The 22,791-nt window shown below is 39.9% G+C and overlaps 2 protein-coding genes across 2 annotated transcripts in view; both read left to right on the top strand.

Annotated features, from left to right (window-relative positions):
* arhgef10lb (Rho guanine nucleotide exchange factor (GEF) 10-like b) overlaps positions 1-1,873 on the top strand; it is a gene marked incomplete at its 3' end in the record, with an annotated part of 41,522 nt that extends 39,649 nt beyond the window's left edge. Inside the window, 1 exon segment of the mRNA XM_083676048.1 lies at positions 1,827-1,873. Coding sequence (XP_083532174.1) covers positions 1,827-1,873 — 47 coding nt within the window.
* A 33-nt stretch (positions 1,874-1,906) lies between these two features.
* On the top strand, positions 1,907-22,584 carry igsf21b (immunoglobin superfamily, member 21b; the record flags this gene model as incomplete). The annotated part of the gene is given in 11 exon segments (XM_083674579.1): positions 1,907-1,973; positions 1,976-2,071; positions 13,990-14,102; positions 15,255-15,376; positions 15,700-15,818; positions 16,760-16,875; positions 17,115-17,670; positions 20,214-20,314; positions 21,433-21,625; positions 21,963-22,001; positions 22,427-22,584. Coding segments are annotated over 11 exon segments (1,605 nt in total). The 3' UTR covers positions 22,510-22,584.
* Between the last annotated feature and the right edge of the window lie 207 nt (positions 22,585-22,791).

Genomic DNA, 22,791 nt, shown 5'->3' with positions numbered 1-22,791 from the left:
GTGTTCTAGGTGGACGACTTGAGTTGGTCATTTCAGGAGGGAGGGAATCATGGAGCGTCCTCCAGCGCATGTTGTTGGTTGGATCTTTGGAGTCTGAGGGAAAGCGACAAAATGTTGCTGCTTCAAACTGTTTCAGCCTCATGTTTCATCCCTTCAGGCCACTCATCGTTCTATCTGAGGAAACTCAGAACATGCACTCTTTCCCAGACAGATGCTGCCTCAGATCTGTAGCAGATCTGTATCCAATGCCATTGGAGGAGGCTCACAGAATATGTTGACCTTGCATACCTTTTGCACAAGGATAGAGAGGAAATGGCTGATTGAGACATGACAGTCAATCTGTTCCATCTTGTTCACACCAGAAGGGACATTTCAAATGATTTTCACTTGTTGTCACTCCAATTGGTCAATCTTGGGGAGAAACACCAGCTGATGATAATGTACAGAGGCGCATGGGGTGGGGGCATAGTCAGATGTATATAATAATGTACTGTATGGAGATACACCACAGTGATGTGTGTTCAGCTTTGGGGGGAAAAAGGGAGTTCTACTTACACATTTTCTCATATCCTTAGGAATGATGAAGTGCACATCAGTATACTCTGTGTAATCTCTTGTCAAGTTGTTTTGTGAAAATCTATAAAATGTCTTCTTAATTTCCTTTCCAATGTGAAAAAAAGCCAATTTACAGGGAATGTCACAGTTATGCTTGATGAGTCCATATTTTTGACGGTACATTTTACACTGTCACTTTGCGAATGAAATAAAGAGATCAGGTCGGATACCAAACCTCTTTTGTTTATTTGAGTTTAGACAAAGATTCCTTTGATAAAAGAGGGGAGCTGTCAATAGTAGTATTGTGACATGTGACGCTAACATGTAGCATGTACTGTAGTCAATAAACATCCATCATGGTAAACATTTAGAGAGAGAGAGAGAGAGAGAGAGAGAGAGAGGAGAGAGAGAGAGAAACAATGCACTAGTTGGTTGGTGTAATAACCCAATTAGGATTAGGAGTAGAGATAAGATTCTCACTCAAAATGTAGTAGATTCTACTCTGTGAGACTTAATTTCCATATCCAAGTTGATTCTTTTTTATAACAGCATGTCATAAAAATGAAATGAATAAAAATAAAACATGTTTTTAACTGAAACATTTACATTTCATAATTGCATTTGAAAAACATGCAAGAATTACATGAGAAAAGCTCTCCAACAGATACACTTTGAATGGTATTAGAAAACACAAGGTGAAATACAAGTTTTGTAAGTGTTAATTAAGATGGTTATTGCAACAGAATTTACTGGGGGCAACTGTGGACTATTTAATGGTACTAAATTAACCTGTTTATCCTATGGGGACATTACTGTAAGACAGTGATTATTGGTTACTAAGAGCTATGGAATAAGAGCTATGGAAAAGATCATTATATATTTGATCGCAGAGACATTACATAATGACTTGTTGCTTGTATTAATGTGTTAATGTGTGTGTGTGTGTGTGTGTGTGTGTGTGTGTGTGTGTGTGTGTGTGTGTGTGTGTGTATGTGTCAAAAGTGCATGCTGAATTGGTTGAATTATGAGCATTCTTAACATGTTATTAGCGGAAGCTTAGGCAGGTTGAGTAAAATCATGAATGACAAAAACATTTAATTTGTCCTGTGTGTGTGTGTGTGTGTGTGTGTGTGTGTGTGTGTGTGTGTGTGTGTGTGTGTGTGTGTGAAAGAGAGAGAGAGAGAGAGAGAGAGAGAGATGGGGGGGTGGGGGGGGGGGGCTTCATTCAAATCTGTTGCTATTTTTAATCCTCACACGATGTTATTCTGAAGGCAATGATGAGAAGAGGAGCGCCCGAATGATAAAAACAGAAAAGTAGATCCGCGTTCCAATACATCATGACGCTTTCCGAATGGGCACCAGACCCCATGCCGCGGGCATGGTGGATGACACTATATCGACGACTGATCGTCTGAAAGCTGATGGAATGTAAACTTGACCACAAAAACGGGGAAGATGACCTGCACTTTCCCTCTGTGTCTCCTCGTATGCGCTGATATTCTGGAGTTGGCAGTTGGTAAGTGTCCGTAAAGAGAGCCAACCTGATTTTTGTGAGAATTACTGCTTTGTTTTTTTTCTCTTGTTTTTCAATTCCGCTCAATTAGACAATCTCCTCCACAATGTGTGTCAAAGTTTTACTTTCCGAATTTGAAATAATTGTATGCAGGCTACTTCAATTATATAGTTATATTATATAGCCTGAAATTTACGGATGCATACGTTTGTTTAGTTTTGTAGGCTGTGCTTGAATGTTTACAAATCATTATAATTTGCTTCAGTTAGTCAACACCAATTTATTGCACGATTATAATAGTTGACGATGCAATTTTCCGTGAGGAGGCGCACTGTAACTTTCAATGCGGAACATGTTTGATGCAATCAAAAGTCTTAGGGTGGCGGGCACTAAGCTATATGTCCCAAGCTTAGTTACCCAACCCAGGTTTCTGATTGATTATTTTCAGCGTAAAGCCTATTGTTTGGCTGACCCATTTTGAGAAGGTAATCTACTCTAAAACGATTAAATGCCTCTGCTGGCTCAACCTGATAAAAAAGCTTTCAACAAAAATATCAGAAAATGTTATTACGGCAAGTAATTATCGAATATTGATAACATCAAGTGGAATCAGGATCCGTGATCTCATTGTCTGCATATGATTTCGATTATATCATACAGTGTCGGGAAAAAGTATGTGAAACACTATACCGTTTTCACATTTTATTACGTTGGAGGGAGACATTTTAATGCATTTAATTTGGGTTAAATTAAATGCATTAAACCTAACCCTAACCCTAACCCTAACCCAAAAATGTATAGGAATAGTTAAAAATGAATAACCAAAATGTCCTGCGTGAATAAGTATATGAACCCTTGGCAATGGCAAACCAAAATGAGTACAAAGCACTCAAATTATCCTACCAAGTTACACAATACTTGGATGGACTCCATCTGTGTACAAAAATAGACAATAGTGGTTTACATTATTTATTAATAAACATTAATCTCTCTGAAAGGTTCCTGTCTATCATTAAAAAGTGGATAGTGTGTACTAGATCAGGCCATTCCTCTAAAGTGAACAGCTGGAGAATAATGAAACATTATAGGTGTGCCACAGTGAGGCCAATGGTGACTATGAAAGAGCCACAGACGTTAAATATTAAGATGGGACAAACTATCCATGGGTCAACAACATCCCAGTCACTCCTCAAAACTGGCTTATATGACAGAGACCAGATTAAAACTATTATTGAGAAAAAAAGACTTCCCATACCTGCATTGAGTTTGCCACACATCATTTGAGTGATACTGCTTAAGCGTAGCCAAAAAAGCAATACAAAAACAAAGCTTTATATCAGAGGCAAATCTAACAGTTCGTCACAAGCTTCAAGCATTATGATGGCAGCATCATGATATGGGGATGCTTGTTGTCAGCAGGGACTGAGGAGTTCAAGATCAAGAGGAAAATCGATAAAGCAAAACAGAGAAAAAGTCTTAAGTGATAAACCTGCTAACCACTGAGAGAGAAACCTTACTATTGGGGTAGAACTTCATTCTTCAGTTTGGAAAAATACACCAGCACAAGAATGGCTTAACACAGAGTGAATTGTATTTAACCTTTATTTATTTGGGGAGACACACTAAGACCAAGGTCTCTTTTGCAGCTGCCTTGTTTACAATACAAACATGATTACAAAATAACAGCTTAAAAACATAACACAACAAAATATAAAATGCACAAAAATGCATAAAATACATGAATCAATTAAAACAAGAGCTTGTCTCTATAAGCTGGTACCTAACCAAGGACTTAAAACTAGTGTAAGGGACCAAGTGCTCCAACTTCAGTCTACCTTGATCATTCCATGTCTGAGGAGCACAGTAGCTAACAGCCGTTTTTCCCAATTCTGTAGACACCCGTGGGACATTTAAAAGCTCTGAAAGCGTGTCTGATCACCACTAGGTCGCCATAAAAGCAATGATGTGAGGTAAAATGGGAGTTTTAAAAGAACTGCTTTATATACAAATAAAATCCAATGATAAGCCTTTCTCAAAGTCAAAGAATCCCAACCAACAGACAGATACAAAAGACAATGGTGGTTGCGGAAACTATCCCTGGAGATGAACCGCAGAGCGGTGATAAACTGTCTAATGGTTTGAGAACTGAGGCTTCTGTTTGCATTTAAATTGTGTCACCATAGAGGGAGGAGCGTTGCCTGGACAATCTTCTTCCTATTCTCGAAAGTGAAGCAGGACTGTACAAAAAAACAAGTTTAACTCTCATGTTTCCTGATCAGTTTTCAATATGTGTTAAAAGACAGTTTATAATCTCCAAATATCAAAATGTCCAGATACTTATAATGTGGGACATGTTCAATTTGGGCTCCTTTCAGGGTACAAATATGCATATCATTGTAATCAATATTGCGGGATCTAGAGAAAAACATACAGAACTGCTTAACTGAGGGGGCACAGGAGTAGACAACAGTGCACAACAGCATAAGTGCTCAAGGACAAACAATATTATTTATGCAAACAGCAGTGGACCTTAGTAGACTAAACTCCATCTACTAAAATACATTGAGTTCTATCCTGCAGGTAATTTTGAAACCAATTACAGGCCAATTCATCCAAACCAATGGCAGATAACCTCTGTAAAAGGCATGATCAACCGTATCAAAACCCTTAGAGGGGTCAATATAGAGGGCTGCACAAAGCTGTTTCTTATCCAGAGAGATCACAATGTCATTTAAACTAGGGAAGCAGTAGAGATGGTGCTATGTCCATGCCTAAAACCTGATTGCTGCGCTTTTAAAATGCAATTTATTAAATAAAATGACCACTTCTGAGAATTGATCAGGGACTCGCAGGGACCCCCCCCCTTATGAAGATGGAGTACATTGGCCACCTTCCACACTTTGGGAATGGTACCAGAGGGAATTGTCATGTTAAATATATGACCCAGAGGTTCAGCTATTTAGCTCTGCTAAAGGGCAGAGAACTGCAGGAGATACGGATCAAGCATGTCAAATCCTGTTGACTGATCGCTCTAAAACAAATCATCAAACACTTCTCTGGTAAAAACACAATGGATGGAGAATTTAGGGTCATTGTTAGCCAGTGGGGAAACTACTATATCAGTCAATTCAGTCTGATTAGGGATATTGAAATCATTGCTTCTTATAGGTAGCGATAAGTAGAGATAAGATGTTGGTTAAAGGCGTCACTTAGAATTGGATAGAACTTGTTGAGGTAGAGAGGGAGAGGAACTATTGCATTTCAGTGACTTAACTGCTTTCCAAATGTCTGTTATGGTCACCACCAGAATCAGATATAGTTACTAAAATAGTATTTAAATAGTAACTTGATTTAGCCTTTTTAATCATGTCAGTACATCTATTTCGGAGCTGTCTAAAGGATAGCCAATCAGTAGCTAAATCAGTAGATCTGGCCTTAGCCCAGGCTAGGGTTCTTTCCTTGATTAATTCAGAGAGCTCAGAAGAGTACCAGGGTACAGGGATTTGCTTTATCCTGATTCTTAACCTTTTAACTGGAGCATGCTTATCTACCACATGAATAAACATAGTTGAGTGCTAGCTCAGTATCAAGAATATAGGAAATAGTGGGTAGAACATTGTATTAATGAGGCGGCTTGGAGAATATTGAAACATTGTGGTCATTGGCCTAGTCTATATCAACGAACCCCCCCCCCCCCCCATTACCTAACACAAGGCAGTGAAATTGCTTGGGTAGAGTAGTGGAATTCAATACGGACACAGCAAAACAGTTTTTAACAGAGACAGCAACACTGCCACCTCTTCCCACCCTATGAGACCTGAATACATTGTAGCCATCAAGGGTAATATCAATATCGATACTGATTTGGTTAGTCGTGTCTCTGTAAAAAATACAAATATCAAGGATCTAAATGCTAATAAATCCATTGTAGAAACCAGGCGCCTTATATTCAAGCACTGCAACAGTCTGAGCCTGTGCCGTGATTTGAGTTCAAATGGTGTCTCAAAAACTGGTAAATTCCCATTAGCATTTGGCTTTATACTATCTTGGATTGGTATCAATACAAGGTTGTATACAAGGATTAGAAGATTACTGTCCATCAACAATCCCCAACCAACTTGATAAAGCTTGGGCAATTCACCAAGAAGAATCAGTGACAGACTTAGGTGCCTAGTCTGGTGTGATGTTGGTAGAGATTTATCTGAAAAGTCTCCAAGTTGTAATTGCTCACAAGGGAGATTTCAAAAAGTCCTGAGTCAGGGGTTCACATACCTATTCACACAACACATCTTCGTTTTTAAAAAGTGTGGAGAAAAAAAGCTTTTCAATTTCAGGCCCCAATGCAAAAAAACGGAATACTGTGCAAGGGTTCACATACACATTTTTCTCGACACTGTGGGAGAGTAACAGAAGCTAAAGAATACACGGGAAAGAGGGCATTCATGTCAATACAGGTTTTATTGCTCACTGTGTGTGACTGTGAGTGTGTTTGTGAAAGAGAGAGAGAGAAAGAGAGAGAGAGAGAGAGAGAGAGTATTTTCCTCGAAATGCTCATGATGTCAGTGGATCATCCACACCCTCACCTTTGAAGTAGCTCAGTCAATGCCTGAAGACTTCAAATGCTTACTGTACCTATTTGTTGTGTAAGTCTAGTTTCAGAACAACATCTCACACAAATATCTCACAATACAGCAACAGGCTATAATTCTTGGCTAAGAGACAAAGGCTCAGTTTTACTTTTAATAGGGAATAAGTATTTTGACATTGCTCTACTGTCATATTCTTCCTCATGATTGTATAGATGTTACTCTAGGTCAATGTGTAGAATTTAAATTTGTAAAAGAAAAAGTGGGGTACACTTTCTATGAGGCACACACATATAATATGATGGGCTCTGTTTTCAGCCAGCACAAAACAAACTACTGCGTAGTGAAGCTGTCACGCCTGCGCTCACGTGGGTGACGTAGCGGGAAATAGAGGCATGTTCATGACAATAAGCAGGTCAAGTGCCATCATGTGCGCTTTCATCTGGCTTTGAAAACAGCACTAAGCTCCATCATCAGCGCCCACGACAGCGTTTACGCTAAGACTGTTAAACCGTTACACCGTTAAAAAATAGGCCTATAACTCATTATAGGCATGTATGATGCCTTATAATGTCTTTATTATATATCATAATAGGTTATGCCTGTCTGTATTTATTTTCAACAGACAGAAAATGGCTCAGGATTGTGAGGTGATTAATATAAGACATTATATTGCAGTGTTATAATGAGCTATGAAAGCATCATAACATAATCTAAGTAAAGTGTTCCTAATCTGGTGTTGTTAATCTGGCCCTAGTATCAACAGATTGAATTGCCCTATGGGTGTGCCCATCCTCTGTTAGATACCGTACAGCAACTGACAGCTGTCCATCATGGTGCCTGCTCTGAATCTGAGTGCGTGGAGCTCCTGATCAAAGGAGAGCACTAACATACAGTGAACCCTTGGTATTGCCTGTGGAACATATCTCTTGTGTTTACTGAGTGTTTCTACAGTATCATTTATAATTTACTGTGACATTCCTTTCAAGTTCCTTTCTAGTTGTAATCTAGTGAGGCAGGAGTATTCAGGGAGTGTCTATCTGTGTGGAGAAGTAAGACTTGGATAACTTGCATCACACATTGTTTTTGACTTTTTATACACATATATGATTTACATTTATGCCATTTAGCAGACACCTTTATCCAAAGCGACTTACAACAATACATTTGTTTAAGTAAGTGAATCATCTATCCAACAGTCATCATAAGACATAGTAATCAGTGCTCACACCAGGGGCCATAGGTAGTCGTAATGCCTTTTTTTTTTGGATTGCATTATAATGTCTTAGATCATCACATAATGATCCTGAGCTACAATCAGCTTTTTTTTCTGTCAGTTGAAATTAAATGTCTTACGGAAAAAGCACATCTAAAGTTTGTGTGTGCATTTCCATGACAACAATTGTAAAGAAGGAACAAAGTGTGATTCTCGCTCAAGGATATATATTTTTAAATTTAATACAATAAAAGTATTATTAGTATAATAATAAGTATAATAATACAAGCATTATTACTTTGTTATTCCATTTTGGATAAAAACATGATGTTTCACCCTATCAACGGCATTTGTAGGCTTAATAACTTAAAGGACATTTGGCCCTATATTATTAATAGCAAAGCATAACTTAATATTATTAATCTGACTCCAAGTAATTAAATTTCTTTCCAAGAGGAAAGAAAAGAGAATAAATATAAATCTGTGCTGTACTTCTGTTTTATACCCGACTTTCAACCATAGTATTTAAATTAGGAGCTGTTTGCAAAGAGAACCAATAAGATTTTTTCCATTCAGATAGCATCACTGCATTACCACATTCTTGAGAAGACCATAGCCATTTGTCCCATTGGGGGGAAGGGTCATTTGAAAATAGGGGCAGAATTTATGTTTTCCCCCTTCACCTTCATCAGAATCATCAGTTCATCCGTTTTTGATGAAGGCCTCTCCATGCTCCTGTGGTTTTTGGCTGCCCCTTATCTTAACATTGATCCAAGTGCTGTCCACCTCTCCAATGGCCACAACCTCACCTGCAGTTTTTTACCAACCAACAAATTGGCACCATGGGTATACGCCAAGTGGGATTATTGGGACAACCCTTGCCTTACCATAACCCTAACATTAACCCTTACCTTACCTTAAAGAGGCAATATGGGATTAAAACAATAACAAAGCAGTCTGCCCGCCACCACTTTTTTGTGGAAAAACACCTGAGGGATTGGGCTGGGGAAATGTAACCACTCTTAAATGTATAGACTGAGCTATTGTATGCAAGAACTAACCATCCATGAGATCAAAATGATGGTGTTAACCATGCTTTAAAACTACAGTATACAGTGTTTGTTTACAATTATATTGTTTACAAAGAATGGAGTAAAACAAGTTAATATTTGGGGTTCTGTTGGGGTAAGACAGTGGAACTAAGCTCATAAGGTATTTATAAATTGTTATATATCATTAATTTAACCATTTTAAATCTTAACTAATAATGATATGCAATCATTATAAAGGTGTATGATAACGCAAAGTGATTTATGCTAAAGCAATAAGGCATGAGACGCTGTGATATATAGTGTATGTATCAGAGAATTCCTTGTGGCCTCTGGTGAATTATTGCATCTTTATAGTCATAACTGCATCCTAGAATATGTTTATAAAGAAACATAACACTTCTTTATGCAGTGTGTCAAGTATAATGTTCCGCTGTCATTTGAATTACCTATTATTGCCTTTCTGTATAGGGCATACCACATATAGAGTTGCTAGTTAGCTCACCAAAGAGATGCTAATGTACTCTATTCCTTTCAAATTCCTGTCAAATGTCAGTATGCAGCTCGCGCCCCCTCCAGCTCTCTCCTCCCATTCCCTATCTGGAGCAGGACGCTGGTTGAGTATGGGTTGGATCTGTGGATGGAAAGCTGCGGGGGATTAAGGGGAAAAACATGGGGAAAAATAATCCAGTGGGTGATGTCAGTGTACAGAGGCCAACTCTGGTGAAGGTGGGGGGAGGCTTTATTGGCATCCAAGTATGATACAACAGATTACAGCCCCCACCCCTCCCTTTATGCCACCGTCCCCCCTTTACCCCTCCCTTTACCCGCCTCCCAGCTGCCTGGGCTCATGTCTCTCTGACTGCACTGTTATCAGTCCCAGGCCATAACTCTCAGCAGCATGTGAAAAGCAGGTCATGGGTGATAAACGCATGATCAAACATAAGCAGTGCTGTGGCTTGGTATGATTACATAACACATATAATCTTCATTTCACATTAAAGGGACCCTTCACAATTTGTTCATGTACATATGTGAAAATGGCAATTTTCTAAATTCTAGAGTCAAAAAGATAAGATAAAAGGTCATAAGGAAATGAGAAACATATGAGAAACATATGAGAAACATATCCAAAACCTTAGGCTCGCCAAAATCTTTGGAACATCATTAAAAAGAATAAAAAAGCACTGGTGAGCTCAGTAATCGCAAACAGGCTGGTAGGCCAAGGAATACTTATACAGTGGACGACGAAGAATGCTCATCATAATTAAGAAAAACCCCAAAACAACTGTCCCACTGATCAGGAACACTCTCGAGGTAGGCGTGAATGTGTCAGAGACTACCATCTGCAGGAGTTGTCCCCAGTCAAACTACAGAGGCTTCACTACAAGGTACAAACCACTACTATGGATCCTCAAAAAGGATGGTCAGGTTACAGTTTGCTAAAAAGTACCTAAAAAGCCTGCAGAGTATAATATAATATGGAATATTATTGCAAGAGGAAAGTTTAGAAAAAAAAGGATCTGCCCAGGATTTACAGCATACCACCTCATCTGTGAAACATGATGGAGGGGGTGTTATGGTTTGGGCATATATAGCTGCCACTAGAACTGGCTAACGTGATGATGTAACTGCTGGCAGCAGCAGTTACAAAAATGCCTCCAAATTCAGTGGATGGTGCTACATCGTACAGTAAAACAATGACCCCAAACATACTGCCATAACAACTGGGGAGTTTTTCAGGGCCAAAAAGTGGAAAGGTCTTCAGATTTCAATCCAATTGAACGTGCATTTCATTTCCTAATGATAAGATTTTAGGCAAAACATCTCAAAACAAATAACAATTAAAGATGGCTGCAGTATAGGCCTGGCAGAGCATAAACAAAGAAAATACCCGGTGGGGTCAATGGTTTGCAGACTTCAGGCAGTTATTGCATGCAAAGGATTGTCCACCAAATACTAAACATGAGTGCTTCATTTGGACATTTGATAAATCTGTCTTGTTACTTTTGGGTACCCTGAAATAGGGGGACTATGTATAAAAAGTGCTTTCTAAATGGTGAAACCAAAATGTACACAAATACCATCAAATAAAAGCTGAGCTCTACTTTAACCTCATAGTAATTGTTTGATTTCAAATCCAATCCTTTGGGGTATAGAGCCATAAGCATAATGCTTCACTGTCCCATTACTAGGGCACTGTAGATACCCTAATCAAAAAAACTGAAAATGAAAGTTTAATTTCTGTACAGGAACAGGTCTTGCCTCACCATGGACAATCTGAAGAAAATGTGTACAAGTTTTAATTGATTATGTTAATTATTATGATTATTATGATTATATATTAACATATTATGTTAATTGACTTTGTAATTGATATGTAATTAATTAATTGTATTTTGTTTACAATTTGAATGTACATTTATGATATGTTTCATGTTGTTAAGCAGGGCTCCACTGAAAAAGAGATCTTGGTCTCAGTAGGACCTCCCCTGCATAAAATAAAGGTTTAATAATAATAAAATATATATTCAGAGGGCAAAGGGTTACTCATTTTTGCGATGTCCACAAATGGCTGTGCAGGCTAGAGATTAATGCTTCTCAGCATTATATCATCTAATTCTTCTTGTTGATGAGACAAGCTGGCTTTTATTTCACGTTCCGTCCTTACCCGAGGGCTCAGCACTTTAGTACATTCAAAGGTCACCCTAATGGAAGGAATAAAGTGCCATCAACATGCGCTCCTGGTGCCATAGTAACTTTAGAAGGTTGATATTCAGGTCGAAAATGACGCCACTGGGACTGGGCCAAAAACAAATTGTGTAATTGAGGAAAGAAATGCCCATGGTGTTTCACGTTGGAGACATTGCACATTGCAGCCAAGGTCGCATCCATGTTATTTCAATACTTTATCAGCGTATTGAAGTTGTGAGGATTGTATTAAAAAATAAGTTGTGCTGATATCCTCCTTTAAAAAAAAAAAAAAAAAAATATATATATATATATATATATGTTTAAAGGTAGACTCTGTGATATGACGTCATAGCAAAAACTAGCTGGCGACGCTGCCAGAGACTTTCAAAAACGGAGATGCAACAGGCTAGAGAATAGAGCATGTTGCTACAGAACCCATACGTCAAAATGTTTGTTGTGCAGTTGTGAAAATGTGTCTCCGCTAGAATTCAAATATATTTGCTTCTCATGTAGGCCGCTGTTTACTTAGTTTTCGGAAAATGGAACCAAAAAAGACGAAACCGAGGGACGTGGAAAGAAAGAAGGTGAAAGTGAAATTGAAATGAGTGGACGCTCTCGTTCACTACAATATATTTGATGAAAGTTGCTGTTTTCACGGCTTGACGTTGTATCCAAGAGTCTATCTTTAACGTGTGTATTGTTGGAGCAAGTTTATGTGTATTTCAAATACAATCAATCAACCCAATATAACTTTTTAATTGAATTTGGAAAAAGCAAACACAAATGTAACCTTTGTTTCTTTTCTTTTCTTACCAAAAACTGGGACACATATACAGTACATAAACTAAAGTTAGATATACTGTACCGTAAAATATACAGTACAGTATATAAATGGAAACAACAACATATTAACAACGCATATAGTATCTTCATGGGTCAATTGCTACCTAACGAGGTGACTTGCCGATTTGCTGAGTGCTTACATCTGGTTACTTGTTCCAGGGAAGCAGGAGATCACAGGGAATCAACGGGTGATCATCAGCTGCTTGCAAAATGTAATTTGATTGCAAGCAAAAAGCTGCCCAAATTTTGCTGCTGAACAATTAGTCTCCTAGATATTCACATGTAAGTTTACTTTGATAGCAGGCGCGGGAAACATCATGCCTGGTTCTGACGTCATGTTCTCTACCCCCCCGCCCATCGGAATTATCAACCTGATAATATTTATGGTTTCAATCAGAAACCATAAATAGAACAACGGCTAGAGTTGAATGAAGTTAATTAACATTACCATCTAGGATCATAAAGTAATCCATGTTGCAATAGTTGGTATTGATGAAATAATTCCGAAGGACGAAATAAGATGAATGAATAAATAATAGCCTAACATAGACCCATCATTGGTAAACTTCTAGCAGAGTATTGATCAGATGGCTACACATTGTTGTAAAATGTTTGCATACATAGGAATGCGCATTTAGTGATACGATGTCTTCTGTCCCAGATGTGAAATGAAATTGTCTTGAAAAATATGCTATGATTGTCAGAATCAGTAGTCTATCACATGAAATTATAACATTGGACAAAAAGAACTGGATTATGACAAACTCTATAATGATACCCCATTTAATTCACAAATTGACAGCTACATGATATAACGTAGGCTAGGAAGTTAGGGCCAACAGACAACGGCGGGTTCATTTTCAATGTTGTTAATAATAAGTGAAAATGGACAGAGGATGTTCTCCAACTATGATGAAAGACAGGTCGAAAAGCAGGTTAGAGCGTCCTCTGGAGGGGGCATGTCCCTTGCAAATGTTTGGGATAAATCAGAATTATCTAATACGGAGATGAGCCCCAGGTGTATACTAATTGATAAGTCTAGTGCTCTCGTCGCAGGGGGAATCTTGGTTGCTATTAGAATAATCTCTTTTACACCTGCATCTGATTTAATAAGAGGCCAGCATATGGTCATCTCCTTCTCTATTTTGGTTGCAACTGACCCCATATATTTAATCAAAGGTGAACTTCCTTTCTACCATACATGCGATACAAGTAGTACAAGGACAACTTTTAAACACACTTATTTGTCTCAAATTACCTGAAACTTTCTTGCATTTATTGAAGTTCATGTCAATGTGTTATGTCTAAAACATTAGTATAGTGCCTTATCATACCCATAATGCAGACTCGCTAGAGGCATTCATAACAACTCAATATTCCTGCGACTCAAGGTTCCTTATAATTTATAATGAACATTGGAGACAAGTCTCCAATACTAGCCTATGGCAAGTCTAGTTCTGCATTATGGGTATGATAAGGCACTATACACTACATAGAGAGGGTTTCACTTATTTTCTTTTCTTTGAACCACAGGGTATTTAACTGTCGCTATCGAGCCCCTCCCTCCTGTCGTCATCGGTGACACAGTGACGCTGAAGTGCAATTTCAGGACGGATGGCAACCTGCGAGAGATTGTGTGGTTTCGGGTGAGTAGGAGGCTGAGATTATTGACGGTTACGCTTTACCTTCATCACTGCCAGGAGAATATCTTGACCGCCTGACCTGTGACATCATTCACCTATAATTCAATGCCTATGCTCAAGGCACAGCTGCAGGCATCTCCACAATATAAGCAAACAAGAGATGACTCACGCAGGTGCACCAGCATCATGACCTAATTATTTTATACAGGTTATAGAAGTGACCCAGTTAAAGGAGAGTGTTTATTGGGTCTTAGTTGGTTATGGTATGCAGGGTGATTGTGTAAAACATGCCTTGAAAATACACTATATCAACCTTGTTGCTGAGGGAACTGCTGTTTGAAAAAAGAAATTGTCAAGAAATTGTCCAGGCCCTACATACTGAGAACTTTATAGAGATGCAATCATATAATGAAACTGGCACAAGAGACAGGGATATTGTGTGATATCACAACTAAATGGGCCCTTATTGCTTTACCATAATCTGTCACAGTGTGTAATAACTGCATCTGTACAGCAATGTACTTTAAGTGACAGCACACTGTACTGTACAGTATATACTCTTCTCAGAAGCTCTGAGCAGTTTTTCATTGACACTTAAATTAAAACTCTGTCACTTGGATCAAAGCTCTTTTCAGAAGGGACGAGGAATGTCATATACTGTAACAACGTTGTTAAATTCTTAAGAGATGATGGGTTTATTCAATTCCCTCAAGCTCTCATTAACTGAACTCCCCACTGAACATATGTAGCCATGCATTTTACAATCCTGACAGTTATCACCTTCAACTCCCTGCTCCTTCACAAAATGAGTCAAGTCTAGTAGCACTAACCTGATCATAGTGGCAAAAGAAAGGGCTTCAAAGCTCAAGGCTTCATGAATAAGAGAGGAATAGTTGCATTAATTGTGTTTTGTGTAGACAGAATGTATGACATGTGGGTGCATGTCCAGTGATTGCAGTGTGACATACAGAATGAATGAGGAGTTGAGATTACACTTTTTTGGTCAGTTTAGGGAAAGTTAATTTGTAGTGAAATGAATATATCCGATATTAATATCCAATGATATGATGAAAACAATTACAAGGCTGCAACAATAAATATGTTGGAAAAAAAGCAAAGGGTAAGTAAAATTGTATCAATTCTTTCACCTTGAAGGTGACAGAGGGGGGTAGTGCTAAGCAGAAGATCTTCACCTACGATGCCATGTACAACACCAACTTCTCCCACATGGAGGACTACCAAAAACGAGAAGATCTGGTCTACCAGTCCACTGTCCGGTAAGCACTTCACCAGGCATGATGTTTCCCGCGCCTGCTATCAAAGTAAACTTACAAGAAAAACAACATTGGACATAGCATACCATTTTCAGTTGAACTGTAGTGTACTGTAGGCTAAAGCATCTTGGTTGTTGCTCAACCCATAACTTAAAGGTCCAGTATGTAGACAAAATACTTCCTCCTGGCCAATAGACTTATTTCAGGGTAAGGAACCATCTGACTATATGGTATAAAATTGTGACCAATCTCTTTAATGGCTCTGGACGATGGTAAAGTGCTTCACAAATGCAAACCATTAGTATCTTGTGTGGTGGTTTCCCCAGGCTCCCTGAGGTCCAGATGGAGGATGACGGGCCCTATGAGTGCCACGTCGGGATCTACGACAGGGCCTCCAGAGACAGGGTGGTCTTAGCCTCGGGGAGCATCGTGCTCAGTGTCATGGGTAAGTGGATAGACAATGATATCATGATGATATGTGCAGACATTGCTCTGACAAAGGTCTTTTGACCATAAATCTGAGACACAATTAGATTTGTTTTCTTCATTTCACTCTGAGAATAACAGGTGTGAAGACCTTGCACTAGGGCAATGTCAGTTGGGGCCCAGTTTCCCGAAAGCTTTGTACAGAAGCTAATGTGGACAACCCAGCAGCACAGCCGAGAGAAAGTAACCATTGTGAAATGTATGTTTGATGGCAAATCCTCAGTACATACTTATTTGCTTGAAGAGATGCTACAGGATACTTTATATAATTTCAGCCTATAGTTCTAAAAGTAGCGCTTATGAACAAAAACGGATCCGTGTCATGTGCCCTGCAGTCTGTGCATGTGCGTGGGGATTTCACCAAGCCAAGGGAACGCGAGCCAAAAGTGAAAGTCAAACAAAGTATTGCTGCTTCGAAATACTGGCATTAACCACGAGAGGTTTTACATCACAGACTGTGATAGCTGTGAAGATCCCATAGCATCTCTAATCCTCTCCGTCCCAGTTGGAACATAAGGCTGAGAATTATTTTTTTTGCTACATTATTTTGTAAGTGCCAACTGTATTTTTGAGAAACTTTGATTCCCACCATAACACAGAGAGACAGCTCTAAGGTGGTGAATGACACTGATGTGAAAAAAGCATCTGTCCTTGTACTCTAGGATTTGGAATTTAATACAGTTGACCGTGTTATCCTTCTGGACAGATTTGATAAGGTTGGCCTTTCGGTTTCTGTTTTTAGCTGGTTTATGATATATTTAACAAGTCAAGTTGTTTTTGCCCTTGGTGACCGTAACTCACCATAACATATGGGTCCTGTACTCTTCAGTTTATACATGGTATGTGCTATATAAATAAAGTTGGATTGAGTCCCTCTTCTTGTGCTCTTTTCCTCCTCAGTACCTCCCAAATCCATATCTGTAGTGGCGGCAGACTCTCCTGCCCCATTTAGTCGCTATGAGGCCCAGAACTTCACTCTAGTCTGCATCGTGACAGGAGGCAGGCCTGCCCCTATGGTGAGTCGGAGGTCCACCATTCAAACAGGAGATTTTCATAATGCTATGATAATGACCCCCTACACTGCATCTCATGATTAATATTTTGTTTATGTGCCGTGTTCTGAGTGCAGTACTTTTTTGTGAACTTTTATGTAAGACACATAACAGGCCATATGAGTGAATGATTGGTATGAGGCAATTGGATTGGTTGTTAAAACTTAGAGACATGTCTCTCCATGTCTCTTCCACTCTCTCAGGTGTACTTCAAGCGGGACGGTGAGCTGATAGACGTGGTGCCCTCGGCCCAGTTCTCCTCTTCCTCCACAGAGAGGCGCCAAGACAGGGGCTTGGCAGGACTCCAGGGATCCAGGCCCCTGATCAGCAGAGACCTGGATGACACCAAGCAGCAGAAGACTCTTTCCCTGCTGGACCAGGAGGGGAAGCCCACCCGCCTGGATCAAGACAGCCCCGGGACTGGGGCCGGACTTGGACCTGGGTCCTGGGCTGGCACAGGAGAGCCAGGAGGAGACCTGGGTGGACCCGGAGGTTTAGACATGGACCCCAACCCCGAACCCAACACCACGGAAGTGATCCCGGAGACAGTGGTGAGCCGGGAGTTCCCTCGCTGGGTGCAGAGCACGGACCCCCTTTACTACTTCCAGCACAAGCGGCGGCCGTGGATTGACGGCACCATGGAGGTCCGCGCCATGCTCACCTGGAGCCTCAACCCCCAGTTGGACAACGAGGCCTTGTTCAGTTGCGAGGTCAAGCACCCGGCCCTCTCCATGCCCATGCAGGCCGAGGTCACGCTGTGTGAGTACCTGAGCAGAGCTCTCCCTCTCATCAGATACTCATACCCTTTTCTCTCTACTGAGCTATTGACAGTTACAGGTTATTACTTATAGATGCCTCATGAGCTTAATACAACCCAAAATATAAGCCTGTTTTACTCCACTGTTTACTAACAACATAAACAAACACTGTAGGGCCCTATTGCTCTATTAGCTACTGTAGCATCAACCTATTCAGCCACGCTTTGAGCGTGTCCTCCAAAAACAGACAACTGACTGGTTTATGCTGCACCTGTGAATGAGTAGATTGTGATTGCTGTGTCAAATCAATCATACGTAAAATCAATCAAATAGTTTTTCCTCGTTTAACCAATAGAAATAGCTTGTTTTGCCATATTTTGTGAAATAAAATACATTTCACAAATTGCATAGCCAACTTTGCGCACTAGTCTATTGACGTTTTCCCCCTTTTACTTCTTGTTTTGATAGAATTAAACTTCCATCATTACATGCTTCTATGCTAGAAATGTACGTTGATGATTGTGAAGAAGAAAGACAACAATCTGTGCAACATCCACAGACAGTTCTGCTGAAGGTTAGATAAGGCTGTGGTTAATTTCACAGAGCAATCACAATGAATCTCACGTACAGCTGCAGTGGGTTTGCGCTCAAAGCACCGCTATGCTAGCTTGATGCTTGGTGACGAAGCAATTCACAGCACACAGAGCCTGATCACTGCTTACACTCACACTGTATGTTTTAGCTCATGAACCAATAGCAGCCAGCGACTATTCAGAACCAGTGACTCACGTAATGATGGATGATCTTCAATGGACTGTTTGATGAGAAAAGCTACGAGTTTGGCTTGGTCTAGAAATCTCAAATCTCACAGCTGCTCAGCTATTTCAATACATACTCACAATTACTGTACATATGTAATCAGATAAGCACATACACCTACACACGCATGCAGAAAAGCCCCAGGCATCAGAGTGTCAGTAAGTATGATGGGATTATGAGATATGGTAGAGATCAGATCATGAAGGGAGTGATGAAAAGAGCTATTCTCGTACAGCCACTCACATAGAAAATGGATTTTGAGGCGCTTTTTTTGCACACTACAGAGGACTCTTTGTTTATCCTTTTAAAAATGAACAATTAATGTTAAGTTACATTCATAGACAGTAGTAATGATAAGGACACGGTAACTGACAGAAATGGAACAGGCCTACTTTACAGTATGCAGCAAAACTTATTACAACATATTTCCCAATAATGAAATATACCCCATGCTAATGATGAATATACTAAGTACTATAATGAAAGTATAACAACTGTATTACCTCATCATAACCAAAGCAATGAGGATGTATTATTCATTTGTTATTACTGACTTTGTAATAAAAGTAATGCTGCTCCCATGGAATGTCATTCCTTGAGCACAACGTCCTAGAAATAAATGCATGTGAAAATCCTCGACCCCACATGCATAGTCCACCACTCATAGTGCTTTTATTGCATCATGCTATCTTGCGTATCTAGCTAATGTTTCCTCCAAAAGGGGATCATTGTGACACCCCAGACATGTGTTGCGTGTCACTATAGCCCTGTTTACACAGTGGTATGTCCCGGTAATGTACTGGTAATTTACCGTTACTGTTGTCTGTGTAAACTGACCTGAGGTAGGGTATACTGCTAAATCTTTTACCTGTGGCAGACCTAGTCATGGTCCCCGTAATAAGCAGATCATCGGTCTGTGTCAATGGGGCAGAGGTGAAATGCAGGTATGCTCATTTGCATTTGCATTTGCATTGAAATCCACTCTGTCCTGTGTCCAAATTCCTCTCCCCAAATAGTACAAAATACAGCTGCACGAACACTACCAAAAATCACATTACTCCGGTACTCGCTTCTTTACACTGGCTTCCGATTAAAGTATGAGCAGATTTTAAAATTCGATTATTAACCTATAAAGCATCACATGGACTTATCTCACCGACATCCTTCAGCTGTACAACTCTGCACGCATATTAGTCAGTGTTATGACTGACCCTAGCCTGGCGATACACCATCATTTCTCAGATGTCATCAGTTTGCATAACCATCATACTAACCCTGTACCATCATGCCTTTTGTTTCGTTTGTCTTCGTCCGAGAGGCTCTGTGCCCCTCGGACACAGAGAAACAGTCCCCACGGTAGCGGTAAGCCTGGCTGCCCACCCCATCCTTGATCCTGGTCTGGGCTGAGCACAGCCCATCCTGAATCCTGATCCTGGTCTAGTTTAATTGTGTATGGTTCATATATGCATAGTAGATTCATTAATGAATTTCCTCAGTCAGTAAATGATTGCATTTAACAATGAAACTTTCATTTTAGTTTACCAAGCTCTCAAAATGACCTACATTTTGAAGTTTATTATGCTCCTGGTTGTAGAGAAGTGTGCATTCCTCCAATTTATGAGACCCATTTTTGCTCACACAGTGTACTTTTAAAATACTAAAAGCCAGACCTGTTTCAGAACAGAATGTACAGTACATTTATAGTTATTTTATGTTTTCCTTTAGCGGCTCCCAGGGGTCCCAAACTGTCCATGACCCCCAGTAAGGCTAAGGTTGGAGACACTGTCCGCATGATGGTCCAGGGCTTCCAAGTAGGATCTCTTGGGGTAAGTGCATTGGAAATGGTCAATTACTTTGTTTCCCTGACAATCAAGGCAATAATCATTTCAGAAATATCCATTTAGTTTATTCAAATCTTTGTTGTAACTGCTAAACTGAAACTATAGGGCTACTACTGTACTCCATAATTTTGCTAAATTGATGTATGGCGCAGGTTCAGTAAGGCATGGCAAGGAGGATGCAGCTGATCATGTCACATGTTCATGGCACAAACTATAAGTTCATGTTAGTTCACTATAGCTTGAGCAGTCATTCACGCTGCTAGTTCATTTGAGTTTCCCACCACCACCCCAGCTTCCACCTACAGGTTAGCTGTTGTTACCTACCTATGGGGGGTTTGAATTTCATGGTTCTCCCCGCTTTTGTATTTTCTTCATATTTAATATTGTTTATTCAAGCCGGGGGTTAGAAGTTTATGGACTCCCCGCTATGTATATTATATTGTATTACAATGTTGTTTAATTCAGCGGGGAGCTATATCAGAGTGGAACCATCCATTACGCCAAATCAGTTGTACATTCATTCAACTAAAAACATTTACATCACCTTGCTGTAGTTGGTATGTTGTATGTATTTCTGTATTGGTATGATGGCCATATTGGACAGAGTAGCCTCCTTAAAGGGTTAGTGCACCCAAAATACATCTTAAAATAGTCTCACACAAACCTTGGCTGTGGTCAATTTACCAAGACAATTTGGTGATATTTTGTTCCCTTACTGAGATACTTGATAGCTATATTTTGTTGAGCAGCATTGCCATAGGGCTCCATTCATTTGGAACATATACTGCATCTAAAACACCTTACAAACACGCAAATCCTATGCTTTACATTAAACAGTTGTTTTATTTGTTATTTTACATTTACTTTTCAAAGATCAAATATGTTAATGGTCCTGTGTGGCGGAATTGGTACGGCTGAACTGAGTATGGTGCCGACAACGCTTAAGTTGTTGATTCAATTCCCATAGGGACCGTATATCCAAAATGTATGTATGCACACAAGTTGCTTTGGATAAAGCAGTCTGACATTTTTTTTATTTTTGGGAGAAAGGATGCATTCTACATAAGAGTATCAAGACAGCCTCTGTTTCATCTGCTCCTTAGAATGAGGTGTTCCCTGAGCCGCTGTTCACCTGGACTAGAGTTGGGGGTCAGCTGCTGGACGGGAGAGAGAAGCATGATGGGAAAGAGCTAATTCTAGAGCGAGTGCCGGCCGACCTCAACGGCTCCATGTACCGCTGCACGGCCCAGAATCCTCTGGGCTCCACTGACACACACACACGTCTCATTGTGTTTGGTGAGTGTAACACTGAATCCGAAATAGGCTTCTAGCCCCTACCCGCTGGACACTCATGTAGATCTGAGAAAATTGGATAGGTTTAAGTGTGGCTATAAAAGGTTTAAGCCGGAAAACATGGCCTTCCAGTCAATGAAGTAGTCACTGCCGAGTGAGAGGCCTGCTTATTTCTATCCAGTCTTCTCAGATCTACACAAGTGCGAATGGTAGGAGTTTTGGATTCAGGGTATGTGTAAGTAGGAACACAAGAGTTATCTTTGTCAGTTTACTTCCCATACATAGATTACATCCACATGAACATGCTGCATGTGTAACCTTTGTTTCACTGTTTTAATAGAAAATCCAAGAATGAAGAAGGGGAGACAGCATTTTGTTGGTAAGTCTTTGGAGGATTTCTCTTAGCGTGAGAAGTATATATTGAACAATATACTTAAATAGTGTGCACTGTAAAAAGTACAATGTTATTGTTAAGTTATGTTTATATTATAAAAGGGACAGTGCACCCAAATTAATTGCAAAGATATACACACCACATAATTTACATCTTTACATATATTATTCTTTTATGTTGATTGTTTACAATCTTTTTTTTTTAGATTTGTTTCTAAATCTTTTATCCTCTCCATTCATCTGGGGTTGAGGCATATACTGCACAGTAGCTGGATTTACACAAAACACAATGGGGATGCAGACTGATCTTGACATTAGACATAAACAGACCAAATAATTTATCCTAATTGCTCTTGACTGTGAATATATGTAAAGAGCACTAATGAAGAACGATGGCTTATTTCCATGCAGTGGAAGATGCAGCCTGCCGTAAGGAGATGCTGGGGCTGACCACCATGCTGCTACTGCTCACCCTAACACTGGAGATGACGTGATCTATCAATGGAGACCCATCATTTTCCTGTCTCACTTTAGCTTCACTCCACATCGTCCCCGAGCCCCTACAGCACTCTGGTAGATCTGAAACAATTGGATGGACAGGGCGAAACCTTTACCCATAAGGCAAGGTGAAGCAGTTGCTATATTGCAGAAGCCTATCCAATCCTCTGAGATCTACAGAATTGACTAGGGGCTAGTATAGGGGCTAGGGGCTGCTATAGAGCTCAGCATTCCTCTGCCACCTCCATCTGCTGAGCAACCAGTCCAATGGCTTGGCC

The sequence above is a fragment of the Argentina silus genome (assembly GCF_951799395.1).
Source record: "Argentina silus genome assembly, chromosome: 8".
Classification (NCBI taxonomy): domain Eukaryota; kingdom Metazoa; phylum Chordata; class Actinopteri; order Argentiniformes; family Argentinidae; genus Argentina; species Argentina silus.
Note: the sequence above shows the minus strand (reverse complement) of the source record. Positions and strands in the feature narration are given on the sequence as shown.